The sequence below is a fragment of the Rutilus rutilus genome, assembly GCF_951802725.1.
Source record: "Rutilus rutilus genome assembly, chromosome: 4".
NCBI lineage: Eukaryota > Metazoa > Chordata > Actinopteri > Cypriniformes > Leuciscidae > Rutilus > Rutilus rutilus.
Window position 1 is genome coordinate 14,366,462 of NC_140212.1, and position 26,335 is coordinate 14,392,796.

General features: G+C 37.8%; 2 protein-coding genes across 5 annotated transcripts; both read right to left on the minus strand.

Moving 5' to 3' along the window:
* Positions 1-154: 154 nt before the first annotated feature.
* On the minus strand, positions 155-10,037 carry atxn10 (ataxin 10). Its single transcript, XM_084407897.1, has 11 exons — positions 9,842-10,037; positions 9,442-9,636; positions 8,433-8,518; positions 8,238-8,334; positions 7,938-8,105; positions 7,745-7,825; positions 6,284-6,440; positions 5,187-5,295; positions 4,433-4,611; positions 2,462-2,525; positions 155-1,054 (listed from the first exon to the last, which is right to left on the minus strand). The coding sequence occupies exons 1-11, from the start codon at positions 9,955-9,957 to the stop codon at positions 870-872; spliced, it is 1,437 nt and encodes a 478-aa protein (XP_084264023.1). The 5' UTR covers positions 9,958-10,037; the 3' UTR covers positions 155-869.
* Positions 10,038-13,439: 3,402 nt separating this feature from the next.
* On the minus strand, positions 13,440-24,340 carry def6c (DEF6 guanine nucleotide exchange factor c). 4 transcript variants are annotated; one of them, XM_084406550.1, is made up of 14 exons: positions 24,185-24,340; positions 22,516-22,656; positions 21,339-21,521; positions 19,951-20,178; positions 19,564-19,710; positions 19,377-19,485; positions 19,091-19,293; positions 18,127-18,228; positions 17,493-17,659; positions 17,318-17,380; positions 17,048-17,198; positions 15,200-15,283; positions 14,989-15,046; positions 13,440-14,832 (listed from the first exon to the last, which is right to left on the minus strand). In XM_084406550.1, exons 1-14 carry the CDS (start codon positions 24,278-24,280, stop codon positions 14,681-14,683), a joined length of 1,884 nt encoding a protein of 627 aa, XP_084262676.1. In that variant the 5' UTR covers positions 24,281-24,340; the 3' UTR covers positions 13,440-14,680. The 4 variants fall into 4 exon arrangements, with proteins under 4 accessions (XP_084262676.1, XP_084262674.1, XP_084262675.1 ...); XM_084406548.1 differs by having other exon boundaries at positions 13,446-14,832; positions 14,989-15,079; XM_084406549.1 differs by having other exon boundaries at positions 13,446-14,832; positions 18,127-18,234.
* Positions 24,341-26,335: the final 1,995 nt, after the last annotated feature.

The window sequence follows — 26,335 nt, forward strand, 5'->3', positions numbered from 1 at the left end:
ACCAAACCCAATCTTTTGAATAAATCCTGTTAAAATAAATGTTGTAATTTTTTCTCCCAAAACTGATCTAGCATGCTGTTGCATGCTCTCAGTAAGCGTGGTTTGTCGAGGCATGTTGCTTGTAGTAGGAGGTGAGGTTGCACTGACTCGCATAAACATGAGGGTGGAATTTCTTCATTGATTAGAAATTACCATATTACGGAATGTACACACAAATAATTGCGTCATTTTTATTTTACTACAATAATTGCACTAAATTAAAGTGTTAAATAGACAATCCTACCATTTCGTAATGTCCATCCAAACTACATGTGAAGCTTGTCCTGACAAAAGTGGAATTTTTAAAATAGGATGGCTTTGTAAACAAACCCGATTTTTAAGCACAAAAACTTGAGAGAGCTTTCAAAAAGAAGGATCCGAGTCTCACGGCTATTCAGAGGCGAACTTTATGTGTACAGATCAAGAGGCGGCCTGGTCTCTATAAAATGCAGTGAATTAGGGATTAACCTCTACTCCCTGTTGGTCACCAGAGTCTCTTTAGTGGCTGAAAAGCCAGGAAGACACGGTTCTCCTTGTTTCATAGGATTTGAATCCCACTTTGGGGGGGTGGGGGGGGGGTTGGAATCAAAGACCACTAAATGCATCACAGACATCAGCATGAGTTCTCTCAGATAAGCTCCTCTGATTGATTTCCTCTTGTGTGGAGAACACAAAGCCCAGACCACCCCCTTATGCTCCCAACTACTGATTGGATATTTAATGACCCCAGTGTGGGCGTTTTAAGCCATCTCCAGAGTGTAATATAGCATAGTTAAGGGGTGTGGGGATGGGCGTCCCGGGATAGCATTCTCCCAGCTCCACTTAATCAACTATGGGTCCTTCTTTAGGGACCTGAGGAGTAGATTGCCATCCCTTTCTTCCACTCTGAGGCCCATGTCCCTGAGCATTGTGTCATCTGCCACACCTTGTCTCCGAAGGCTTTGTATGAGCTTCTGATTCTCTAGGTTGTGATCCAGGATGTTCCGGATGGCAAACACGGCCCACTGGCTTATGACTGGCAGGAAAATTAAGGAAAGTTATTATATCAAACATTTAATCAAGAACAAAAACTAGATTTTATACTTTTGGATGAAAATTGTAAGTGGTACGCTCCCGTGCAAACTCTCTCTGCAAGGGGGCTGTGGGCATGATGTTGCTATGAGGTCTCTAAGGTGTTTTTTAATAGTTTTAATATGTTGTCGGGGTGTTCTTATTGCTTTCATACTGGCTCAAGCCCAAAAAGCCCAACCCTCCATGGATTTTCTGGTCTCTAGATATGGCTCAGGTCCCAACAAAGATTCTTCACCAGTTTTATAGCCACTGGGATGCAAATCTGATCACATAGAATAGTAATAGCACATCACTCCTGAATTAATGTCAAAGGGAAAGAGATGCATGATATATCAGTATCAAATTTGTTCTTTTCCAATACAACAGTGATACCACCAAAATATGGGTCCTGAGACCTACAAAATATAAGCATAGGTCCATGTGAATTTTACGGTAAACCATTTATAAATATTTTGGCCATACCAGAAGTGAAACTAGCATCACCAGGTCCAGCAACAACGCTAAACATTAAGCAAGAATGACCACTTCCTGAAGCAGTCAGGAAGCAGCATCCGGGAGGACACAAGCTCAGCTTAGTGGCTCATCCCCTAGTGAAAGAACAGCTGGCATTGTGCCCTGCTTTCTCTAATACAGACCGGCAGTGATCGCTAGAGAATGAAAGCGTTTTTTTTTTTTTTTTTTTTTTACACAACAGCGCCAGCATCAGTCAAGGAGCCTTTGGAAACACAGCTGCAATACATCAGATTGTCGTGTTATCAATGAACCGTTTCATATGGAACAGAGTTGGCAGGATGCAGGTCAACACTATAAAAATACAAAATGTCACTTCATTTCATTCAAGTGGTGATTTTCCACCCAGGATTTCAATCAAGTTTTCCAGAAAGTGTTGCACATTTATAAAACTGACTTCTGTCAACACCACAAAATTACTCATATATGCAATACCTACATTTAGCTTCATAAACTATTATGACTAGATATTTCACACAAGAAAACTGATGAGTGAGGGATACAAAATGACCGTGAGTCAGCTCAATGGTTCCACCTCTCTGCAGGGGACGTTGCTAGGTGGAGGGACTTGAAACCATTCGGCAAGGCGCTGGTTTTTCTCTAATAACATTTAAACTGCGTTTTCAACTCTGAACAAGCCACCCATCATTCAAACATCAAATAGTGTGGTAAAACCTCCATTAGTAATGGAATTTAAGGGCTATTACAATGCTATTCACACTTTAGATAGCAATATCTTTGCATTTTTTGCGGCGGATGTTACCAGAAAACGCTCATTAAACGCACCGCAAAAGCACAGAGTGAATAAAAAACAAGTGAAGTGAGTCACAACCAAGGATACAGGGGTTGTTGCTGTCAATGCTGCAGTTGTCCAGAATGAGAGCTATACCGTCCAGTTCTCTTACCTATAGGAGACAAATGATAAAAAAAAGAAAAGGAAAATGGTCTTTAACAGGGGCATCGTGAGCCAGACTGGTCAGAAAACAATTACTTTCCATGGAGGAAAGTCCATGCGGTTAAGCTCTGGTTTGGCGCAGTCATACGGGTTTGCGCTGGTTTTCGTCACATGCAGTTTATAACTATACCGTACATTACCCTGAGTCCGTATCGTAACTCAAGAGCTACAGCGGTTGCCCTTTAACCACCTTGGTTCATTAAAAAAAAAAAACTGAATAAGAAAGAGGAGACACAAGCCATTGAGCCCTGACAATTTTCTGCTGTTAATGACTATCATGGTGTTTGATTGAGAAAGTAGTACTAGCAATAAAACGAAGGGAAACTTATGTAACCGTACGCTTCGGCCACAGAATTAGTTTTGTTTGGCTATCCTCACATGTAGTACACTATTGCAGAGGCAGCATTTTAAGGCACTGGTGCTTCTGACGCAAAAGCTGGTTTAAACCTCAACTGTACATCTACCCAAGACACCTTTTAGCAAACGCTAAAATTAAATATAGCAACATACCAATAACAATAGTTCAGTTTTTGAATTAAAGTTCATTATTTTATCCAATATTTGTGCATGCCATTAGCATTAGTAACATGCTAATGGTAAACTCTGTTGAAATCAATCGAGGGTCTCGTCTCAAGTGTGTTTTGTGCGAAAAGTGCAATTGCGTGGCATGTGGGGAACTGCTTTTTACATTGAGCTGTCCATATTACGAGGCTCCAAAAAGTCCAGATTAACGAGGTTCCATAGCAAAGACGATGCTATTTTAGGGGGCATTCACACAGAATGTGACACGCAAGGCAGTAAATTGAAAAAAACAAAACAAGTCTAGAGTGTAATATAGTCTATGGACACGATTATTAAAAGTTTAACTTTTTTAACTTGAGCATCACGTTTTTAGAACATTGTGTCGAGTGCGAGACGCGACAAAAAAAACACGTTCTGTGTGAACAACCCATTAGAAAGTAGCAAAGGGAGAGGGTTTGAGCAAAGTTTTGGTCAAAAAGTGAGGGCGCAGGCTGGGGGAGACTGGCTATTGTTTTTTGACCTTTGAACTCTCAGTTGTGTGCTTTGACCCTATTTAGGAAGGCCGCTACTAGGTTCTCCTCTGTGCTGATTGAAGGGGACAGACCTGAAAGGATGAAAATCCCTCCATGGCAGGAGGCTGCTTACAAGGGAATTCATTTAAAAGCAAAAAAGGAGAAGGGGAACAAAGTGTAAAGAGATTTGGGGAAGAAATTAGATGATACAAGCATGAAATTCAGATTGGTTCTCAAGCCTTTATCTACCAGCGTTAATCCCCTGATTAGTTTTCAAGGAGGGAGCTTCCACAAACAAAAAAGCCCAGGCCTGGGTTGATGGACAGCGCGCAAGGCTCTAAACCACAGTATTGTTAATGTGTTTACCACGACTGGGTTGTGCCGTCCGTTGATCAGAGCATTACTGGACTTGGCTGCAAGCTCTATGGCGTTAGTTTCATCACTCATTGCCAACACATTCCTTCACATTCCAACGAGTCATAGAAATCGCAGGAGGGGAAGTTTTAAAGATGATTTCCAAGATTTTTGCTAAATACTTCCTTCCTTTGGCAATCACATTGACTATTTCAGTTTTTCTTACCTATCAATCAGTTCTGTTTTATTGATGAATTGCAAGCAAGGTAGAGTCAGGCAAAAAATTACAAGTCTCGAGCCCTCTCTCAAAAAATCGTATTATAAACACTTTTTAAGATTATATATATACACATACACATATATACATATATTCATACGTACGTACGTACGTACGTACATACATACATACACACACCATAAACATACACAAATATACACAATAACTTCCAGGAACTATTGTGTGCAGTACCTTGTCCTGGTTGACAATGTGGCCGTAACACAGGTTACCAATGAGCCGAATGAGATGAGCTTTGAAACTGATGGCAGGGTGGGTGTCGGCGCCCCCTGGCCTCGTCAAGCAGAAATCATGTGCTGCAGTGAACACATTTTTACTGGTTTTGCCCAGTAAGTGGACATCCTTCAAGAGATCTGGGAACGACAGAAGATATAAGGAGAATTTACACATTACATAAAAGAATAGAGAGAGAGAGAGAGAGAGAGAGAGAGAGAGAGAGAGAGAGAGAGAGAGAGAGAGAGAGAGAGAGAGAGAGAGAGAGAGAGAGAGAGAGAGAGAAAAATGCATGCTGGCATAACTCCCATGCTTAAGGTGTGACATCAGAGCTGTACGGATGACAGGAGAGTCTGTGAAGAATGTAGATTGTGTCTGTCTTCAGTGAGCTGTGACCTGTCAGAGGTGTCGGTTTCATACAGCACCCCACAGGAATGGCTGCTTTGTGTTTTAAATGTGAAAGGTGGGAAAAGCTTATAGGGGTGTGTGGTAAATTATTCAGTTTAGACACATCTGCGAAACGAACAGTATGAGGGATAGTGAGCTCAGCAACGTTTCAAGACAAGAGACTTTTTAAAGCGAGTATGCAGTTGTACCAAAACAAATATTTTGCATCTTCATTTTATGGCAAAGGCTTGTGTATTCACATTAAGAATGCATTAGGATTTTTATCTCCAACAAAAGCAAAAGCATTACGCCAGTACTCCGCATTTACCGACTGTTGTGCTCAGAAAGCCAGAGTGATCCTGCAGGGCCATAAACTCTTTGCAGTCAGAGGTGATCTCACAAAGGATGTCTAAAAGCCTGATGACGACCATAGCCGCCTGCAAATGCAAAACAAATACTAGGCTTAGTATATCTTCTATAAAGTGTACACTACAGTTTGGGGTCAATAAGATTTTTGTAATGTTTTTGGAAAAAGTCTCTTATGCTTATTTATTTATTACAGCTCTTAGGCAGTATTTATTTGATAAAAAATACAATAAAAACATAAAAATTTTATTACAATATAAAAACAGTTTTGTATTTTAATACAATATATATTATATATCTATATCTCTCTCTCTCTCTCTCTCTCTCAATATATATATGAAGAGTTCAGATGCAAAAGCCTCGAAGTGGCATCTGAAATTTTCTTCTAGAATGATCATTTTTATCAAGCTCGTATATTTAAGGTCAGTAATTTCACTTAAATGGCAATGAAAATTACCTATTAATTGTCATTTAAGTGAAATTACTGAACTTAAATATACGAGCTTGATAAAAATGATCACTCTTGAAGAAAATTTCAAATGGCACTTAGAAGCTTTTGCATCTGAACTCTTCATATATTCCTGAAATTAAGCTGAATTTATGTGAAACAAGTTCAAAAGAACATCAGTTATTTGAAATACAATTTTTGGTATTTTTTTACTGTCACTTTTGATACATTTAATATACCCTTCCTAAATGAAAAAATTACCAGTAATCTCTTAAAATAAAAATCTTACTGATCCCAAAAATTTTAATGGTGGGTTAAATTATGTTTACTACTACTGTTGTGGCCTTTATTCAATTAATGGCAGATATTAACAATCTATACTATACTACTAAAACAATTTAACATGCTAAAAACAATAATCAGTACCAATATGAAATGAAAAAGAGACTCCCACAATAAGCTATCCAATCTCAAGACAATAAATATCCAATATCTACTGATAAAAACATGCATAATATTGACCGTGATCTGATATGATCCCAATACTCTTTAGTATTACATACATTACTAACATGAAGAGGTGCAGTATGGGCATAGCAGACAAAACCGACCTGGTCATCTGATGATTCAGAGCTCAGCGTGAGAACAGCTCTGCAGTGATGAGTGAAGCAGGAAGCCAGGAACTCAGCTACACTCAGAGGCAGTAAACAGTCCTTCTCCTCCTCAACAACACTAAGCTGTGCTAATATCAGGTCCAATAGTGTGAGCCTGTTAGCATTCAATTACATACACAAAACATTAACACACATAATCAGGGCTTGACATTAACACCCGTCAAATGCGGGTGGATTTCAGCAGTGGCATCACTCCAACTAGCCACGTTGGCGGGTTGAATTTTATATATAATATATACATCTTTCAAGTTTAGTCTATTAAAAAGCCATCTGAATTAATAAACTAAGTGCAATGTAGTATTGTCAAAAATAGAGATTTTTCGATACTTAAATATCTAATACTCTGGATTAATATTGTTGGTGCTACAAGGCTTGAATTTCGGCGTGGGATTGCGCGCATTACGCATATTTTTTCTTATTCCTGCAGATTTTGTGTTCACACCCAAAGTGCGCGTGCAAAAAGTCGCCTCTCAGAACTAAATTTAGTTCTTTTACACAGCTTATTGCACCTAAACAGTCAAATACACACAAAATAATGTCAAAATGCTAATCTTGGTAAGTATTTACATATGTTTTAAGTGAACGCAAACAGTTGAGAAAGAAAATGCACGTGTAACAGTATGATGGGTCTGTGTGTCAGGTCTTAAAGTGACAGCAGCCTAATATACCAACTGGCAAATTATGAGATAATATTAAATATCTATCTGGCAGTTTTTCCCCATGGTATTGATGTCAAAATTGTGGCCAGTGAAAATGCTGAGTGGCTAGTAAGTTTGGAAAACCATTAGCCACAGTGGCTAGTGAGCAAAAAAGTTAATGTCAAGCCCTGCTTATAATGTTATTTAAAAAGATACATTAATTCTTATGGCCCATTTTACTGTGTGGTCTGAGTGAGCTGTCTTGCTGTCTATATAGGGAATTACCTTTTAAGGCAGCATCCTAACCAAAATGGAACCTCATTAGCCTGTAATTAATTTGAATATTTTTAATAGATAATTGTACACCGAAAGTACAAAAGTGTGTTAAAAAAAAAAGTGTATTTTTAATTATGTTATGTGACTTTTTTCTTTTGATGTTTTATAGTTGCTAGTTGCCATTGCTGGGTTCATCGCAATGCATTCTGGGATTGCCTTATCCATGAAGGATTAGATGTTACCTTTTAGTTATTTAAAAAAAAATAATAATTAAAAGGCTGCCTATTATATGGAACAGTCTGTTGACTAAAATGTTGTCTAGTTATGCAGCTCACTAGAATTTGTAACAAAGAGTTTAAATAAGTAAATAAATAAATACTGACTCAAATCATCCAAGAGTTAAATCTCAGTATTGTGATGCATTGACCTAGATATAATAATCTCATTTTCATGCAATAATTGATTTGAATAACAGAGTTTTTACCTTGCTTCATTGGTCATTTCAGTGTACATCATCTTAATAAGCTCTGACGACTTGAGGAAACGTTGTGTAGCAATAAAGACCCTGTAAGAAGAGTAATTATGACCAAAACAGGATATGAAATAGATCTAGATGACAGATGACCTTGTTCCAAATTTGTTTCAATGGAAACATTTTAAAACAAAACACAGCTTACGTCCAGTCCACATCAGGCAACGTCCTGCACAAGTCCATAATCTTCAGGGACAATTTAAACTGCTGAGTGTCTTTAACTAGCTGCTCTGTCTTGTGTTCATCCAGACAAGTGTGGATCACCATACACGTGTATGACACAGCTTTCTCATCTGGGAGCTCCAAAAGGTCCCTTGAAGGAGATAAGAAGCGATTACAGTGGCATGTGGATCAGTGGCATATATCACTAAACGAACAGTGAACACATGTTTAACTGACATCATAAGAAATGCATCGGCGGCCATCCGACCATAAATTAACTCACCAAAAGATGTGCGGGAAACCAAGCTCCCAGATGTCATCTTTGCAGAGCTGGTTTCCAACAGCAATGTTACCAAGAAACTGAATACCACATCGAATTGCTGCCAAAGGAGAGAGAGAGTACATTGATTTTTCTACCCGTTACCCTCCATCTCACTGAGAAGATCTTTTAGATGGAGCTGAAACACTTGAAACCCACCATCATAAATATCATTCGAACCTCCTGACGAAATCTTGAGGAGTTTGGCCAAAATCTCAAAAGATAGCTTGATGGAGCCTAGATCTCTGTGAAGATAAAAAGGTTTTTCTACTTGCTATAAAACCCACAGGCATATTCAAATACTAATAACGATTATGATGTTATAAACGGAGTCCATAAGCCTGAGAACACATTGAAAATTGGAGAAAACCTAGGATTTAAAAAACAAAAACAAATCACAGTTATGACATAATGAAGAATATCTGTAATATTTATATGCCACTAATCAAATTTGAGGCACTGATCATGTGATTTTGGATAGATGGTCAGATGTTCAAATCATGCTGGAAAACCTGGGTCTGAAATCGCATACTCTCTTGAGTAGGTACTTATTTTGAATTAGTAATTACTTCATGATCACTAAAAAAGTATGTTCTATATAGTAAGAATTTGTGTGGACATACTTCATTTGCCACGTTGTAATTTTCATGTGTCAGTTGCGTCGTTTCACTGTCATTGATAAATCCTCTCCCGTGGCCTCATGGGAAAGTAAAATGTCCATCGTACGCACACTTCAGAATCTGGTCGGAAGTAGTAGGTCATCCGGGTACTTTTTGCCTGCTCTTTTATAAGTACTGTGAATTCGGACATCGTTTTTTTTGCCACATACTGTTTTTCGCCTACTATATATAGGGAAGTATGCGATTTTGGATGCAGCACAGGTATTACACAAACTATTGGAGTTCATGCAGCTCGAGTATATTATATATTTATTTATAATATAATATAATACAATATAATATAACTGAGTGTCATGAAAGGCATCTATAAATAAAATATATTATTGTTATTATACTATTATCCAGACATCACATTGTGGTTAAATTTTCACTTTTTACTCAAATTGTTATGCCACTGGATTAATTTGAAATGAAATATGTAAGTTAGTATTACAGTTAAAATTACTGTTTTAGCAGTATCAGACTTTTTGGACTCCACTGTACACTACCTCAGACAGCACTGGTTTGCAGTGCACTGCACGCAGGCATTTCTGTGCGCTCTGAAACACTCTGCAGTGAGTTTATGGCACAGAGATCCTCCTTCTTCCTGTGAATCCATCTCCTCAGTCAAATGATGAACATCCACAGAAAGTCTTGACAGCACTGCATAGAGGTTTCCAAGAGCCTCCCTGTCAACACTATTCCTGAAACAAACCAGCACAAACTCAGTAAACAATTAATGCATGTCTTAGAAACTGGTTTATGTGCAAGTTGCTGTGGTGATGATACAGAGACTAAGAGGGTGTTTTGTATATCATTATAAGCAATAGTCCATGTAGAAATGTACGCAACAAACATTCTCTGCTAACACAAACTTAAACGCACACATTTCTGTTCATTTTGTGATACCTGAGCTGCTCATCCCGTAAAGCTTTCGTCACAGTTTGCAAAGTTGTAAGATGGGTGTTTGTAAGTTTTTCTGTGGTTATTTCAATTTCACACAGCGCGCGGTTTATGTTCTGCATGCTGTCACTGTCTGGAGGCTGCCATCAACACACACGCGCGCAAGTAAACATAGACCTTTACTTCCGCCTACCGGCTGCACGAGGTTTCAAAATAAAAGACAGCAAAATATTGAATTTACGACGTGAATATTCTAATACTGCTTGTAATTTTTGCTCATTTTCTTTTCAAGTCTATAAACTGTAGCTGAAAGAAACATTCGAGCATCTGAACTGTATTTGAGAAACACTCTTAGTCTCTGTGAAAGTAGCCTTTGCTAGATAGATAGATAGATAGATAGATAGATAGATAGATAGATAGATAGATAGATAGATAGATAGATAGATAGATAGATAGATAGATTTAAGGTTAGTTGCATGTTATTATGCTTAATTTGCTGTTATAACTACAGTTAATACGTTGCTAACATATGTAACAAGGACACTGTAAAATAAAGTGTTACCAAAGATTTTTGCTACAATTCATTGAATGTTAATTTAATAGACCACTTAATGAATACCAATTTTGACATTGCTGTATCATTTCCATTATTCCATACAGTAAAGGATCGTCATAACTGGAACAGGCAAAAATTACCCTCAAATTATATTATCGCTATGCTAAGAAACAGCACATTAACTATGAAACTGTGGCATTAGAGAATGGATCCAAAGACGTACAAATACATTTTTTGAGTTCTGATTTTATGCCATCACTCGTGCTCCTCTGAAAAACACCATGTGAAGGTTATGCTGATTGAATCTGATCTGCAGGCCGAATGTTTGTGATGATGCCTAAACATTATTACATGATGTAACTTTCTTGATGTCCCCTTTTAAGAATGAGATCATCCGGACCATTATAAGCCAGGCCATCTGACACCCATTCATCTGAATCAAACGTTCAAAGGACTTTGACATCAATCGTTCCATTTTTTTTTTTTTTTCATAAACAAGATGTGGGGACAAGTGTTCCAGCTGAAACAACAAAAGGCCCGAGTTCCCCTTTGAATCTCCAGAAGTGCCAGAGTATTTTGGGTCACTGGCTTTCCATTCTGTGGTTCATCTCGTGTTTTTTCTGGCCTGGGAAATGCACTGAAGGAAGTTGGTCTTGCATGAAGAATATAATTACAGGTGGTTGTGTATCAGACGTATATCCTCGGGTTAAGGGTGGACCCGCTGCTAATACATAAATGGGGTATTGCCGCTACCAGACCCTAAAACAGAGTCGTTGATCATGAGAGACAGAAGCCAACTGAAAGCATCTACTGTGCTTAATGGCTTACAGGGCCAGCCGAAAATGTTCCCCTCCACCACTCCAAATGTATCTGGTGTCCTTGAGCAGATAAATATGTGCTAAATCAATGATCACTTTGCACGGCAGCTAAACGCTTGCAGAAATATTATAGAAGTGGGGATGTGTGTTGCTCTAATATGGTTCTCATAAAACACTTCCTCATGGGAAGCAGCTGGGTGCAGTGAAGTATTGCTTTCATTGACAGACTTGCAGGAGACACATTATAATGCTCTATGATGTGATTACTGTATAATTAGGATCCATTTCCCCCTAAGGCCATTCGCCACGGGGCCTCATGCGGCACAAGTTGCACTGCCTTAAGGCCCTAATAACAACCTCAAATATCTGTTGTCTCAACAAAATAACAAAAATGTCCACCCCAGTTTCTGGGTTTGAAAGTTGGCCTCTAGTGATGTATACAAGACTTCACCAATCATTTAATCTGTGTAAACCCTGCCCCTTTCTTACAATCGACTGCATGCTGGCATTCAGATCTGTCCCCATCCAATCAACAACCTAAATCCCCACCTTACATTTTTGATAACCCATTTTTACTTAGATTTACAGTTGTAATTGAAATTATTCAACCCCCATTGCAAATCAGGTTTATTGGCAAAATGTACAGACTTTCTGCTGTTTGTATTGAACAAATCAAACAAAAGTAATTGAAATATCTCAACACAACAAAGGTTGCAAAGTGTTTTCCCCAAATTCAACTTCTGCAGTCTCAAAATTATTCAACCCCCTGAATAGAATCCCTCACAACAGCACAAATCTGCAAGACAGGTGTTGTCTCAAGCACACCTGATGCAACTAATCAATGGCTTCATCAGTTGCACCAGGTGTGCTTGAGCTAGAACACATGTAATATCTGAACTGGCTAGGTTTGTTGAGTGTCACGTTTGACTGCATGTTAGATAAATGGTCAAAAGAATGGTCCAAAAAGTTAAGACAAGATATCATCGCCCTTCACAAACAAGGAACATGATGCAAAAAGATAGCGAAGGGACTCAATGTTCCTAGAGACACCGTTGGAAGCATAGTTCGCAAGTTCAAAGTTAAAGGAACAGTGGTTACACTACCTGGGCAGGGCAGAAAAAGGAAGCTATCAATGGCTGCAACCAGATTTCTGAGAAGGCATGTTCAGAAAAACCATGCCAGAACACCACTACTGACCCAAAAGCACAGGAAAAGTCGGCTCCAGTTTGCTCAAAACCAAATAAATAAGCCACAGAACTTTTGAGATTCTGTTCTGTGGAGCGATGAAACAAAACTGGAATTTTTCAGCCCTATGGATCAGCCCTTCTTGGAGGAAGAAGAATGAAGCATATGCTGAAAAGAACACTGTCTACAATTAAACATGGTGGGGCTCGGTGATGCTCTGGGGCTGCTTTGCATCCTCTGGTACTGGAAACCTGCAGCGTGTGGAAGGCAAGATGGATTCATTGAAGTATCAGGAAATCCTAGGAGAAAACGTCATGCCATCAGTGAGGAAGTTGAAGCTTGGGTGCCATTGGACCTTTCAACAGGACAATGATCCCAAGTATACCTCAAATTCCACCAAGGCTTGGTTTCAGAAGAAGTCAAGGAAGATTCTACAGTGGCCATCACAGTCACCTGACTTGAACCCCATAGAAAATCTCTGGTGGGATTTGAAGGAAGCGGTTAAAGCACACAAACCCAAGAATATTACTGAACTAGAGGCCATTGCTCATGTGGAATGGGCTAAGATACCTCAGAAACGCTGCCAGAAGCTGGTTTCTGGTTATACATCTCGTTTGCAGCAGGTCATAACAGCAAAAGGGTGTTCTGCTAAGTACTAAAGATGCCTGCCATGAAGGGGTTGAGTAATTTTGAGTGCAGAAGTCTGTGATAGTCATGAATTCGGGGAAACCACTTGAAACATTTGTTGTGTTGAGCTATTTCAATTACTTTTGTTTGAGTTGTTCATTGCAAACAGCTGAAAGTAAAAAAAAATTGCCAATAAACCTGATAAATGTTGAATAATTTCTGTATATCACAATACAAAAAAAAAGAATATCTGTTGCAACTTCCATTAAAGGCTTCCACAAAGGCTAGTTACTTTTCAGTGAACTTCCTTTTAAATTTGGCAAAAAAAAAAGAGCATAATGAGATGATATGCGGATTAAATTGTTAAATGGCAGACGGATACATCCAACTATTACAAAAGTAGTGAAACAAAGGCTTAAGTATTGCATTTTATTTTTCCTGATCTCTGGACCTGACAATTCCTCTCGTCACAACCTCAAATCTCTACACCCACAGGTAGAAACCCTCCAAACCATAAGGGGAAAAGATCTGTATCTGGAAAAATCACGGCCACAACTTTTCAAAAATATCATTTACAGTCAGTCTGTTGATGACCACCCAAAACTAACAGAGAGAACCATTATTCATTCTCAACAGAAGCCTCAAAGCCACAAACTCAACTGTACTTTCTTGCTGGCCTCCACGGATCTATTAATAGACTGCATGATTCTTTTCACTTTTAAGCAAAAAGGGGGTGTCCTAATTGTTTAGACATGGTCAGTCCATTTTAAAAACAAAAATTATGTTGATTGGCTTCTCAGACTTTTTGGATCCTGTCCCCTGATCTATAAGGCAGGGGCTGAAAAGAGAGAAGAAAAAAAAATCTATTAATTGGTTTGGTTTGTTAACAGCCACAGAACAAGCACCCCCTCTACTGACCACACAAAGAGTTACACACCGTAACAAAAACACTAAATTGATTGTGAATGAAGTGTATTATTATTTAAAGCAAGGGGTTCTGAACTTCCAAGGGGGCCTCAACGTGATTTAAAACGAGACAAAACAAACATTAAAATAAGCTAAAATAACAAAAAAAAACAAGATATAAGATGACATACTATTTCTCATTTTAATTTGTTCCCTCATTTTTATTTATAAACCAGGATTTTCACAGTATTGGAAACTCAGTATGAGGGATGAATACAATCTTTTTATAATGAATATACAATATCCCAGTTATATCAAGTTCTTAAATATTTTATTAGGCAGAAATTGCTGAGAAAAAATGCTATTAGTATCATATATTCATCACAAATAACCAGAAATATAATCTAAATTGAGTGTAAATACTAAAGAACATTCAGTTATTGAATGTTTATACTGGAATTTTAATATAGTTTATGGGGGGCTTCAAATACTTTATCAATGGGGAGCCTTGAAATGGGACAGTAAAAAACGCTGATTTAAACAATTAAAAGCATCTGGCTGACTGCTGCCTAAATCTATATTTACTATTCATTTTGTGCATATTACTTAATACATAATGACCAAGTTGATCAGTATGTACATATATGATCTGTGAGGTGCTTTTGCAGCCAAACTCAAACACACAGGGCAAGTCTGCTGCACAAAACATGTACAAAATTATACATATACAGTAGGAACAAAGATTTAGGAACCCTATTCTTCCTCTTTTTCGGGTGGTGATGGGCTGTAACCATTTCCTTTTTCTTGACCGACGCCTGTTTGAACCTTAGTAATGAACTCTGTGCTAGTGAGGGCCTGGCCCTGTCTGGGACAGGTGGGCTTTACTGGCAGATGCTCGACTTTGTCTGTGAATAAACAGAGGAATAGAGAACAATGATTGTAAAAGCCATTTATGGTTGTGCAGATATGATCAAACAGAACGTATCTTGTTTATTTCATTCTTATGTGACAACCGAACACTTTTTGGGTCATAAAAATATTTGAGTGAGATTGTATCTCACCTCCTGGTGCGATGGGTTTCATGAGGCGGTTGAGCTGAATTGTCCAGTGCTTCAGCATCTGAGTGGAAGTAGACTGACTCATCAATTCTCTCTGTATAGAAACAGTTTCAAAATCTGAACACTTAAAATAATAGCACATGATTTCAGGTGTCATTCATGTAGCCCTCAAATAGCCCTTTTTAGTTAGTCCTACACTTTTCTAATCTCTCACCTCCGTGTTGTGTTGACTGCTCTCCTCTGGTTGCTGGATGCAGGGTGGTACTGCAGTGGAAGTCGATTCATGGATAGGTGACTCCTTTAATACAAAAAAAGCCATTTGTTAATGAACTACTAAACAAGCTGTAATTAGAATAGGGGCAGTCCAATCAGGCAATCCTTGCGTTAAATCATAAAAGCTATTTGCTTTATGTGAAGCTCATTCAGACCTGCCCTGATCTGAAATACTATGTGAACTGCACAGGCACATGGACTTTAGCCAATCATAAAAAGGCAATTCACACACAAAGATACAGTAGCAAAACAGCCTGTTTAAAGGAAAAATACAACAAAAAGTCCAAATTTGGTCAAAATTATTGACCTTATTGACAATTCTGTACATTTCCAATTTGGTGTGATGACATGCACTACTATTCAAAAGCTTAGGGTAAGGTTTTTTTCTTTTCTTGGAAAAACATTAAAACTTTTATTTAGCAAGGAAACTTATTTACTACTTTACTACTGTGGATTAGTTTCAAATAAATTCTGTTTTTCTGAACTTTCCATTCGTCAAAGAATCCTGATTTATTTTTTATTATGTTTTCCACAAAAATAATACTAATACAATATTGATAATAATAATAATAAATGTTTGTTAATCACCAAATCAGCATATTAGAATGAATTCTGAAGGATCATGTGACACTAAAGACTGGAGTAAAATGGCTATTTTAAATTGTTATAATAGTTCACAATATTTCTATTCTCCCTGTATTATTGATTAAAGGAGAACTCCGGTCAATTTTAACATTGAGCTCATTTTTTTGTACATTTGGAGTGCTGTCAAGACAGAGAACAACGACAAAAATCGGTGTTGCCTACAACGTGTTATCCTCTTTTTAAAATTTGCACCCTGTTGACTTCAATGGGGCAAGTTTTAAACCTGCTTTTAGCCTCTTAACATCCTTGATGTGTCATTACAAGTGCACAGGTCATGTGAGTGATTCCTTCGGAGTGAACGCGGGTGAATCTGACTGCAGTAGATGTGAAAGATATGAATAAAAATGATGTTTATTCAGCCAGCGCACATACCTGTATTTACATCCTGTTTTCGGTCGAAGTCCACAGTAGTCGATTGTCGAGTTCACGCGCGTGATCATAGGTACTAAACCTATGCGCGTGAACTCGACAATCGATTACTGTGGACTTCGACCGAAAACAGGATGTAAATATTCACTCCGAAGGAATCACTCACATGACCTGTGCAATTGTAATGACACATCAAGGATGTTAAGAGGCTAAAAGCAGGTTTAAAACTTGCCCCATTGAAGTCAACAGGGTGCAAATTTTAAAACGAGGATAACACGTTGTAGGCAACACCGATTTTTGTCGTTGTTCTCTGTACTGACAGCACTCCAAATGTACAAAAAAATGAGCTCAATGTTAAAATTGACCGGAGTTCTCCTTTAATTAAATGCAGCCTTGTTGAGCTTGAGAGTACTTTTAAAATTAATATTGACCCCAAAATTTTAATGGTAGCGTAGTACGTGACAACCAAGTGTAATAATTAAAGTTTTATTCTCAACTGTCTCGGAGGGGGAGGGGCATCAGACTCCGACAGTGAATGACAAAATAACCTTATAAAATGCATACACTACATGGTTGAGTACATAGTGCATGAGTACATAGTGTATACGTGTATAGTGTGTCATTTGGGACGCAACTCTTGTCTTTCACTATAAATGGAACAACATATAAAAGGCTACAAAAGACAAAAGGTTTTTTGATTCACCGACCCAAAATACGCTGTCCCTTTACTATCTTTATGTCTTCACACCAACTCCAGTTGTGCCTCGTCTCTCACCTCTGTGTTGTGTTGACTGCTCTCCTCTGGTTGCTGATTGATGGGACGTGATGCGGTGGGAGTGTCATCCTGAATCCTAAAAGCAGGAGTTTCCAGCTGACTTTGGAGGAGGAGAAGTTCTGCAAGTTTCTTCTGCTCCTCCGCAAGCTGCCTACAGGTATAAATGAAAACACTTAAGAGTGTATTTCTTGTCCTAATACAACAGTGTCCATATGTGTTGGCGATGGTGTGGAATGTGAATAAAATGAAATAATTCGAGATTTGCGGCACCTCTCTAGTTCCTGTCGGATTCGTTCTTCTTCTAAACGGGCGTTCTGCTCCTCTGCAAGCTGTCTGCGGGTATAAATGAAAACAATTAAGAGTGTGTTTCTTGTCCAAATACAACAGTCTTCATATGTGTTGGGGATGGTGTGAATAAAATGAAATAATTTGAGATTTACAGTACCTCTCTAGTTCCATTCGGACTTGGTCTTCTCCTAAACGGGCGTGAATCTGAGCGTCGAGCGCCTCCTCCAGTTTAAGTTGTGTGAGTTCTAGTTCATGGATCCTCTTCTTCTGCTGCTGTACTTCTTTCTCCATCTCAGTCAATGTAGTTGTCATCCTCTCCTTGGCCTACACAAGCACCAACACCATCAACTTCTGTTTCTAACATTCACTACTGTTTCTAACATTGTAAAGATGTTGCATCTTGAAGACTGATTTACACTACCGTTCAAAAGTTTGGGGTGAGTTACTTAACAAGGATGCATTAAATGAATCAAAAGTGAACAGTAAAGAAATGTGTAATGTTACAAAAGATTGCTATATCAAATAAATACATATTTATAAAAAAAACTGAAATATTAAGCAGCACAACTATCAACATTGATAATAATAAGAAATGTTTCTTGAGCAGCAAATCAGCATATTAAAATGATTTCTAAAGGACTATTTCTATAATGATTTTTAGTAATGAAGCTGAAAATGTGGATTTGTCAGTGATACAAGTGCATGAATGTGTTAAAATATGCGATGAGAAGCAGATGTAGTGTGACAACACTAACAAAACAGGATGTTTTTTTTTTTGCTCTTTATCTCACCTCTTTAGTTTCTTCGAGCTGTCTCTCCAGATCTCTCTGTACTGTCTGCTGTTTCTCTCGCTCTTGCTTCTCTTCCTCTTTATGTTTTGCCTCCACCTCCCTCTGTTTCTGGCGAACAAAAACAATTTTTAAGACAAAGTAACAGGCTATGTTTGGAACTAAATACTAACTTACTCAATACTGCACAGTACACACTGTACACATCCAAATATAAAAAAAAAAATGGTATGTGAAACAGAACACGCATGGTTATGGTTTATGATCATCACGTGGCATTTTTAATTATACGGCTGCGGTCAAGTTACCAATATGGATATTTTGTTTATTTAATCTAATTTTGTGTACAAATCTTTCAATGCTCCAATCATACAATAAGTCAAGAATCACATCATTACTTTCAGATTATTTGTCACACACTGGAAATGGAAGGCCAAGTCAAATGCATTGCATTGTGGGATACAACATCTCGCACCTTGTGCTATATTCAGCCTTCACCACCCCCACCCCAATGACCACCACAATATTCGGAGGTCCCCCTTCCCTCCACATACACCAAGATATTTTTGGTATTTCTGATGTAATTATGACAAAGCTGCTTGTTTTCAAAACTGTATACGGATATATTGATTTATTTAACGTGGCGATTTAATTTAATACATTAAATAAATTACCACGATTCATTTTGGAATTATGTTCTGTATTCCATAACTGTGTTCTTCAATAAAATAATGGTTGTGGTGTAGCATTTTAATTTAGATCAGACTTAAATTACTTTTAATATATTAAAATAATTCTATTAATTTAAATATGTTTAAGCCCCCTGGTTGAAAACCAATGCTTCTGTATATTGTATAGTGCCCATTTTAGGAAATGTAGGCATGTCAAAATTTGCATACTGCACACAGTAAAAATGCTATAAACTGCAGATGTGGTAAGAATAATCTGATAACATTAAATCAGTTACCTGAATGATGCTCTCGATGTGTTGCTCTAATTTCTCTGTTTCCTCCTGCTGCTCCGAAGCCTCAACTGCTATGGGTTCACTGTTGTTACTCTGGTTGCTCTGGCTTCTCTGAAGAGTTTCTCTCTGCTTGCGCCTGCTCAATTTTAGCTCCTGATGTAGAGAGCTCTTACCCTCGGCCCTCAATCTCAACACCGTCTGGATGGCTACAAAACACGGGACATCATCCCTCAAGAAACCAGGACACTTCGACAAGAAAGCAGCAGTGCTGCATATAATGGCTCCTCACCTTGTACCCAGTCAACTCTCTGTTTCAGGTTTGAAGCGCTCATCTCATAGGTCCTGATGTGAGTCTTCACACAGAACAGGCAGCGTCGCCCTTCTTTATCAGGGAGATTCTGAGTGTGATGACAGTTATGAGACACGAGGAAGTTCTGATACCTTTATTTTACAGTGGAATACACTAGCTAATTTACCTCCACCACACAGCTCTCCTCCAGCAGGATCTCTCCTTTCTTCTCCTTCAGGTCCTCTCCGACAAAGTACGTCAGGCTACTGGGCTTTAAAACAAACCAGCGCTCCTGCCAGTTCCTGCGAACGTGCCCCTTCTTTAACAAGTAACCCTGATGGATAAAGAAAATAGGAAAAAGATAGAATGTGACTAATAGACTGTAAATAGTTGCACCATCTGTTACACAATGCAGGAAGTAAAGGACCATGCTGCAGTGCTAAGAATCAGGCAGAATCAGTAGTTTGCAGATGTTTGTTTAAACGATTGCATTAATTTACTAAGATTCCCATTATTAGATGCCAGTTCATAATACTGCATCAACCTAGTGTGCTGCACGCTAAGCATCAGTCACCTTCTTGATGGTGTTGTGGTACATCTCCATGAAAACTTCGTCCACAGCGAGACTGAAGGCCTCCTTAGACTCAACATGGAAAAGCTGGCCTGCACTCAAATGTTCCAAGAACTCCCACACTGACATGCCGTCCTGAAGATCAACATTCTGGGACAAAAATTCCTCCAATAATGTCCCATCCCACTCCACACTCATTGTACAGAAGATTTTCTTCAGCAGGTACTCCAACTAAATTAACAGAGGCATTAACACAGTTCACACGTTAGCATCAGCTACAGATGAGCTGTTAAGGACATGGATGAATCTCACAAAAAAAAAACATGTACGGTCACATATATTATATATCTGGATAAAGAAAATAAACCCTATTTTAAAGTGCCCCTTTTAAGCTATTTTAAAGGTTCCTAATAATGTTTTGGAGGTCTCCTACAACAGGTTTACATGCACCAAAGGTCAAAAACACTTTCATTTTCTCATAATATACATTGCACATCACCACATTTTTCAATGATTCTCAAACGACTCGTTGGATGAATCAGTCTCTCTAAATCCATCCTTTCCGTGAGCCTGCTCTGCTCTAATTGGCCAGATGGCCCAGTCTGTTGTGATTGGTCTACCGCTTACATCGCATGTCGGAAACAAAATGGCCATCACCATAACTAAACTTCAGCTCAGGAGGCTTCCTCAGTCCTCAGCGATTGTACACAATGTGAAGACAGTAACAATGGTGTCGATTCCTCCTGGTTTCATGAGATTCACCCATACAGAGGGAACATAAAACGTATTTTCAAGGGGTTTCAAACAAACCATGCTAGCTCTATGTTGAAGAAAACCAAATGATGAGACGAGATGAGAGAACACAAATGAAATGAAAGTTACGACATATCCTCAAATTTGGTTTCTTGATAAAAATCTACTTTAGTGTTATCACCAGGAAACCACCACATCTATTTGAAGTTTTAAATCTTGTGTCACTTCCTTCCTTAAAGCAGATGCATATGAAAAAAGAAACACCATACTGTAGCTTCAGAGTTCAGACCACTCGAACACTATCTGAATAATATTATTTTTCACTTATTTTAGCTCTCACTTAAGCATCATAAACTGCTGCCATTCACAAACATAAGACAAGGCATTTTATTAGTGTGGACAAAGTCGAACCACCATTAGGCGGTGTCATTTCAACATACAAAACATCCAGCCTCTAAACGTGTTAGTCTGTTTGGAGGTATATGTATTATTTTGGTGAACAGGAGATTTATATATTATTAGATTCATATTTTTCAGCCAGAGTCTGGTTATATGCGTGTATCATTTCAGCATGGTGATTTGCAGCTATGTCTTGTCTTATCTCTCTATCTGTCCCTCTTTCTTGTTTTCACTCTCACCTCCGGTTGAATGATGACTAATGGGTAACGGTCTTCCGAGAGCAGGTTGAACAGACAGAAGAGTTTGAAGCAGTCTCTCTGTGAACACAGGCGCTGCTGAGTGCTGGGCTTGAAGTTCTTCTTTGATGTCAATGTCCAGCACAGCTCATCAAAGGTTTCCTTATTAAACGTCCCCTCTGTGGCCTGTAAATTAACACAGCAGTGTTAGCAGCCAAGAAAACTTTACCTGACACTGTACGCCAACAGACATCGCTCAGTGTTCAATTAAATTAAAATGCAATAAGCTTTTCTCTTTTCTTAAAGATATAGTTTCCCTTCAATTTAAAATCCTGTCATTATTGTGGAACACAAATGCAGAAATATTACAGAATGTACTGCACTTTAAGGGGCTTTTGAACACTTCGAACTCTCTCCGTTTGTTTCCTCGCAGAAAGAGTGTCATATGAATTTGAAATAACATGAGATCAGGTAAACCCTTGTGAAAAAGAATTGGACTGAATGTGCACTTGCAGTGTTCTTTAAATCTTAAAAGTTTATTAGTATGTGCAGATATAATATTAATGAAATAAAAGGCCACTTAAGTGTACTATATTGCTTAACACACTTAAGTAAACTAATAATGTCAAATTAATAAAGTTATTATGTATTCATAATTTTTCTTTAAAGTACACTTCTTTTGATGTTAAAGTACTGTACATGTAAAGTACTTTGTTATAATTGTAACTGTAGTGTGTTATTTGATATTACATTTAAAGTAAATATATTTTAAATGTACTAAACTGCAACTTCATTATAAATGTATAATAACAAATATATTAAATAATAAATATCTATTTAAATACATTAAATTATTTTTAGTTTACCATAAATGCTTGTCAGTACACTTTAACCATATTTCAAAGTCAACAGAATTATTAAATTACATTTAAAAATGTTCTAAAGCTCTACCTTGGGTCAAAAAGCATTCCTAAATTCAACTAATTGCATTTAATGTACATGTAATAAAATACATTTTCAATTTATTGTAAATAACATTCAATCATTTGACCTGAAACATTCTTTTAAAGTAGATTATTTCAGTAATATCTTTTTAAAAGTATGCTAAGGTGTACTTCTTTTTCACAAGGGAAATGAAGAAAGAATTTAGATTTTTGGTAATTCCGGAGAGTTATCAGACCTTTGCCAGGATGTATTTGTTGAGGTAGGGCATGTAGCCCTGGTTGGACACTGGCCCATTGTTATTGTCCTTAAAGTGCTCCTCTAATGCCACAGGATCGTGAGGAATATTCAGCGCCGTATAGAGATTGTGTGAGAGAACCTGGTGGAGAAACACACAAACACACACGCACTTGTTTTTATATCATTATGTAGACTCTCCATAGGCGTAATGGTTTTATACTGAGCTAATTATATTTTCTAACCCCTAACCCTAAACATAACCCTCACAGAAAACGTTCTGCATTTTTATTCAAACATCAAGTATGATTTATAAGCTGTTTTCCTCGTAGGGCCCAACCAAACACACATACACACACGCACGCACGCGCATTTTGTATCATTGTGGCAGCCAGTGGCCACAATAGTAGGTAAACAAGACCACACACTATTCTAGTGAATGTGAAATTACTAAGCTATCTTACAGTGGACCCAAAAGAATGTAGCTACTTAAAAAAAATTGCGTTCAATAAAATATCAAACTGAATGGTATTTATTTTAAAGAAAGACAGCATTAACACAATTTTAAAGGAAAATATTTAGGAATAAAATGTTTACAAAATATACAACAGTATCTACTTTTTAAAATAAGACATTTGAACACTTTCTGGTCAACTGTTAGTGGAAAATATTCAATGTTAATTTGTAGCATATCTATGTGAACTTTAGGGGAACTGACTTCATACAGTACATGCCCTAAATTACCTAGAAACTGGTTTGGAAGAAGTAATTGCAAAAATGTCACAGAAAAGTGAAGTCAGTTCTTTGAAGGCCTGACCTGTTAGTCACTGTTCAGCTGTGAAATGAGTTGGTTATAAAAGTTATTGACATGATCATGGGACCTTGTTCTGATATGACATACAATCAGCATCTGCAACTGACCTTTATATAACGTACAATAATAGTGTTACACTCAAGAAGAACAAATTTGCAGAAAATGCTCTCAGTCCAAGTTCTAACATGTCTGTTTATGCTGAGATTTTAAGCAAAGGGCCGACCCAGGACATGTTTAAACACGAGAAAGACTGTCAAAGCTGTCTGCATGCTGACTGCGTCCTTTGGTATTTACTTTCAAGCTCACAGACCAGTGATGCCATTAAATTCCCCCATCAATATCCATAAAAATAAATCAAATATAACACAAAGAAAAAAAGCTTTAAGACTATCTGAGATAATTTATTACTGCATGAGGGTGTTTTGTGTACCTATATCCATATATACCCAGATTTTGAGGACATATTTGTACCCAAAAGTGGGCTAAACCTGTCAAAACCTCTTTTTGGGGACATTAATATTTGTAAAAAAAAAAAAAAGAAAAAAAAGAAAGAAAAAGAAAAGGTAAGTGTGTGTGTGTGTGTGTGTGTGTGTGTGTGTGTGTGTGTGTGTGTGTGTGTGAGTGAGTGAGTAAGAGAGAGAGAGATAGAGAGAGAGAGAGAGATGGATGGATAATATGGCATGACTTATTTGGACTGCTGTTCCTTTTTTATGTAGCTCTTGATAAGAAAATACGACACTGAATTAACTATCACAGATGTTGAAAACATTTACAGTGTAGCCATTTTCGTGTATAGAGTTAAAGCAAACAACACATTGATAAACGAGTCAAGTCAAAGGTACACAGGTGGTCTGACCTTTAGTTGCGACTTGGACACTTTTCCGCTCTGCTCTACATCCAGAGACGTGAACGCGTACCAGATGGACTTCAGCAGCTCGCTTTGTAGATCCATAACGCCAGTAATGACACATCCTGCTCACATTCTGAGACAGATACCGCTTTAAATTGCGGAACTGAGATGTATGGCTGTAGTTAAAAAACCTTGTGAGCCGCCTACCTAGGCAGCATTGTGGGTAACACAGGCGCGTGCAACAATTTGAGCCCTACCACAGCTATGAGGAGGATTAGAAACGGGTCTATGATGCCTAGAATGCTGTCTAAATAGGAAGCTCGTTAGATTTTAAAACACAACCTGAGTACCGAGTAAAATGCACCAGGTGGGAGGGACAGTCTACCGCCAGTAAAAACGCAAGTGCAACTGAGCCACAATAAACAAAACCTCTAAATTCTTAAGTAGGCTAAAAGGCAACGAATTACATCTGCCATAAGCGCAACATAGTGATTCCAACAAATGAACAGTTTAGGAAGCTGTTTGAGATGTGTTATACACTGCGTCAGAACGATGTCAAACTATAATAAAACGAAAAAAACAAAAATAATGGTGCATCTGGTGTTTTGGTTTGAATGAATCTTTTAAGTGAACAAATCGTTCTCTAATAGACGTGACAGAGTCGTATGACTCAATATATTATTCGTTCGCTGAAATAAATTCTTCCCTGCCTTCAAAGACTATACTATAACACAAGTAAATACGATTCGAGTGTGGGCTGTGAAGGAAGGCTAACTGTAGCCTACTGAATGAAGTTTAGTGGAAGACCGAACAGGAAAGAAAAGTACGAATCAGTCATTATTCCATCAGCATCGTTCAGTTTGCTATGTCAATCAATCTAGTTCACAACCAGGATAGAAAGGGAGATTAAGAATTGTGATTAATCTGGTTAAAAATTATGAATTTATTTTGGCTGTTATTGTCTTTTTTTCCTTTCTAGTGTAAAATCACAGTAGAAAGACGAAATAAAATATATCTGCTTTGTCATCTGTAGTAAAATGACGCTTACACACTGCAAAATCTCAGTAAATTTGTAGCAAATTATGACTGACTCAGTGTTGTTCATCGAATCAATTGAGTGAACGATTCAATGATCCATTTGTGAGGGGACAAAAAAAGTATTCTGGAGAATAAAATCTTGACAAAGTCATTTTCTTAATTTTTTTGTCAACAGATTCAAAAAACAAAATCCCCACCACTGCCAGCATACGACGTTTGAGTGGGTGTGAAAGTAGTGAGTGGATGCACTTCTATCTCTGGTCAAGGTTCACTCATGCAGCTCAGGTGGGAGTGAATCTGTTAGTAGGCTACTGCATGTTTGTTCAGCCTTATAAAGCTACTTAAAGAAGCTAATACAGAGAGTTCTTAAATAGTTTACTCTGCAATATCGGCTCATTCATCGCATTCCATAAATATTCGAAAATTTCTCTTGACTCATGATCTTATAGCATGATAAAGAGAGAGAAAATGGTACATTAAAAGACCACTAGAGAGAATGTGTTAAAGAAGCATTCATCTAAAGGTGATGATACACAGGGCAACTTTTTGAGCAATGTTGCTGGGCAATCTTGCCGAGCAATTGTTGCTAGGGCACTTTCTTATTGGAAATGGGCAATACATTTCTATCTGGATCATTTAGATAGGTCGTGGGCCCTGTGTCTCATTTGGTTGCCCGTTGATGGCAACATTGCCCAGCAACATTGCTCAAAAAGTTGCCCTGTGTATCATCACCTTAACTCCATCTAAGCAATAATTAAAAAAAATAAAATCAGTTATAAGTGGATCTTTTTATTCTTCAAGACTATGATCTTGGGTAGTATAAGAGAAAACTGCTAAATCAACATGTACAACACATGAGAGACATGATAGAATAACATGTCAAATTATAGTTCAGACACTTCCTCCAAGTCTCAAGTACAGACATCAGGTGACAAACAAATACAAATACAACTTCATTTTATCATGCATGCCAAATGCGTGATATATATAGAACAAGCAAGTCACATTAAAGGAATATTAAGGGTTCAGTACAAGTTCGGCTCATTTGACTGAATTTGTGGCATAATGTTGGCTACCACAAAATTAATTTTCAGTTCCTCATTTTCTTTAAAAAGGCTA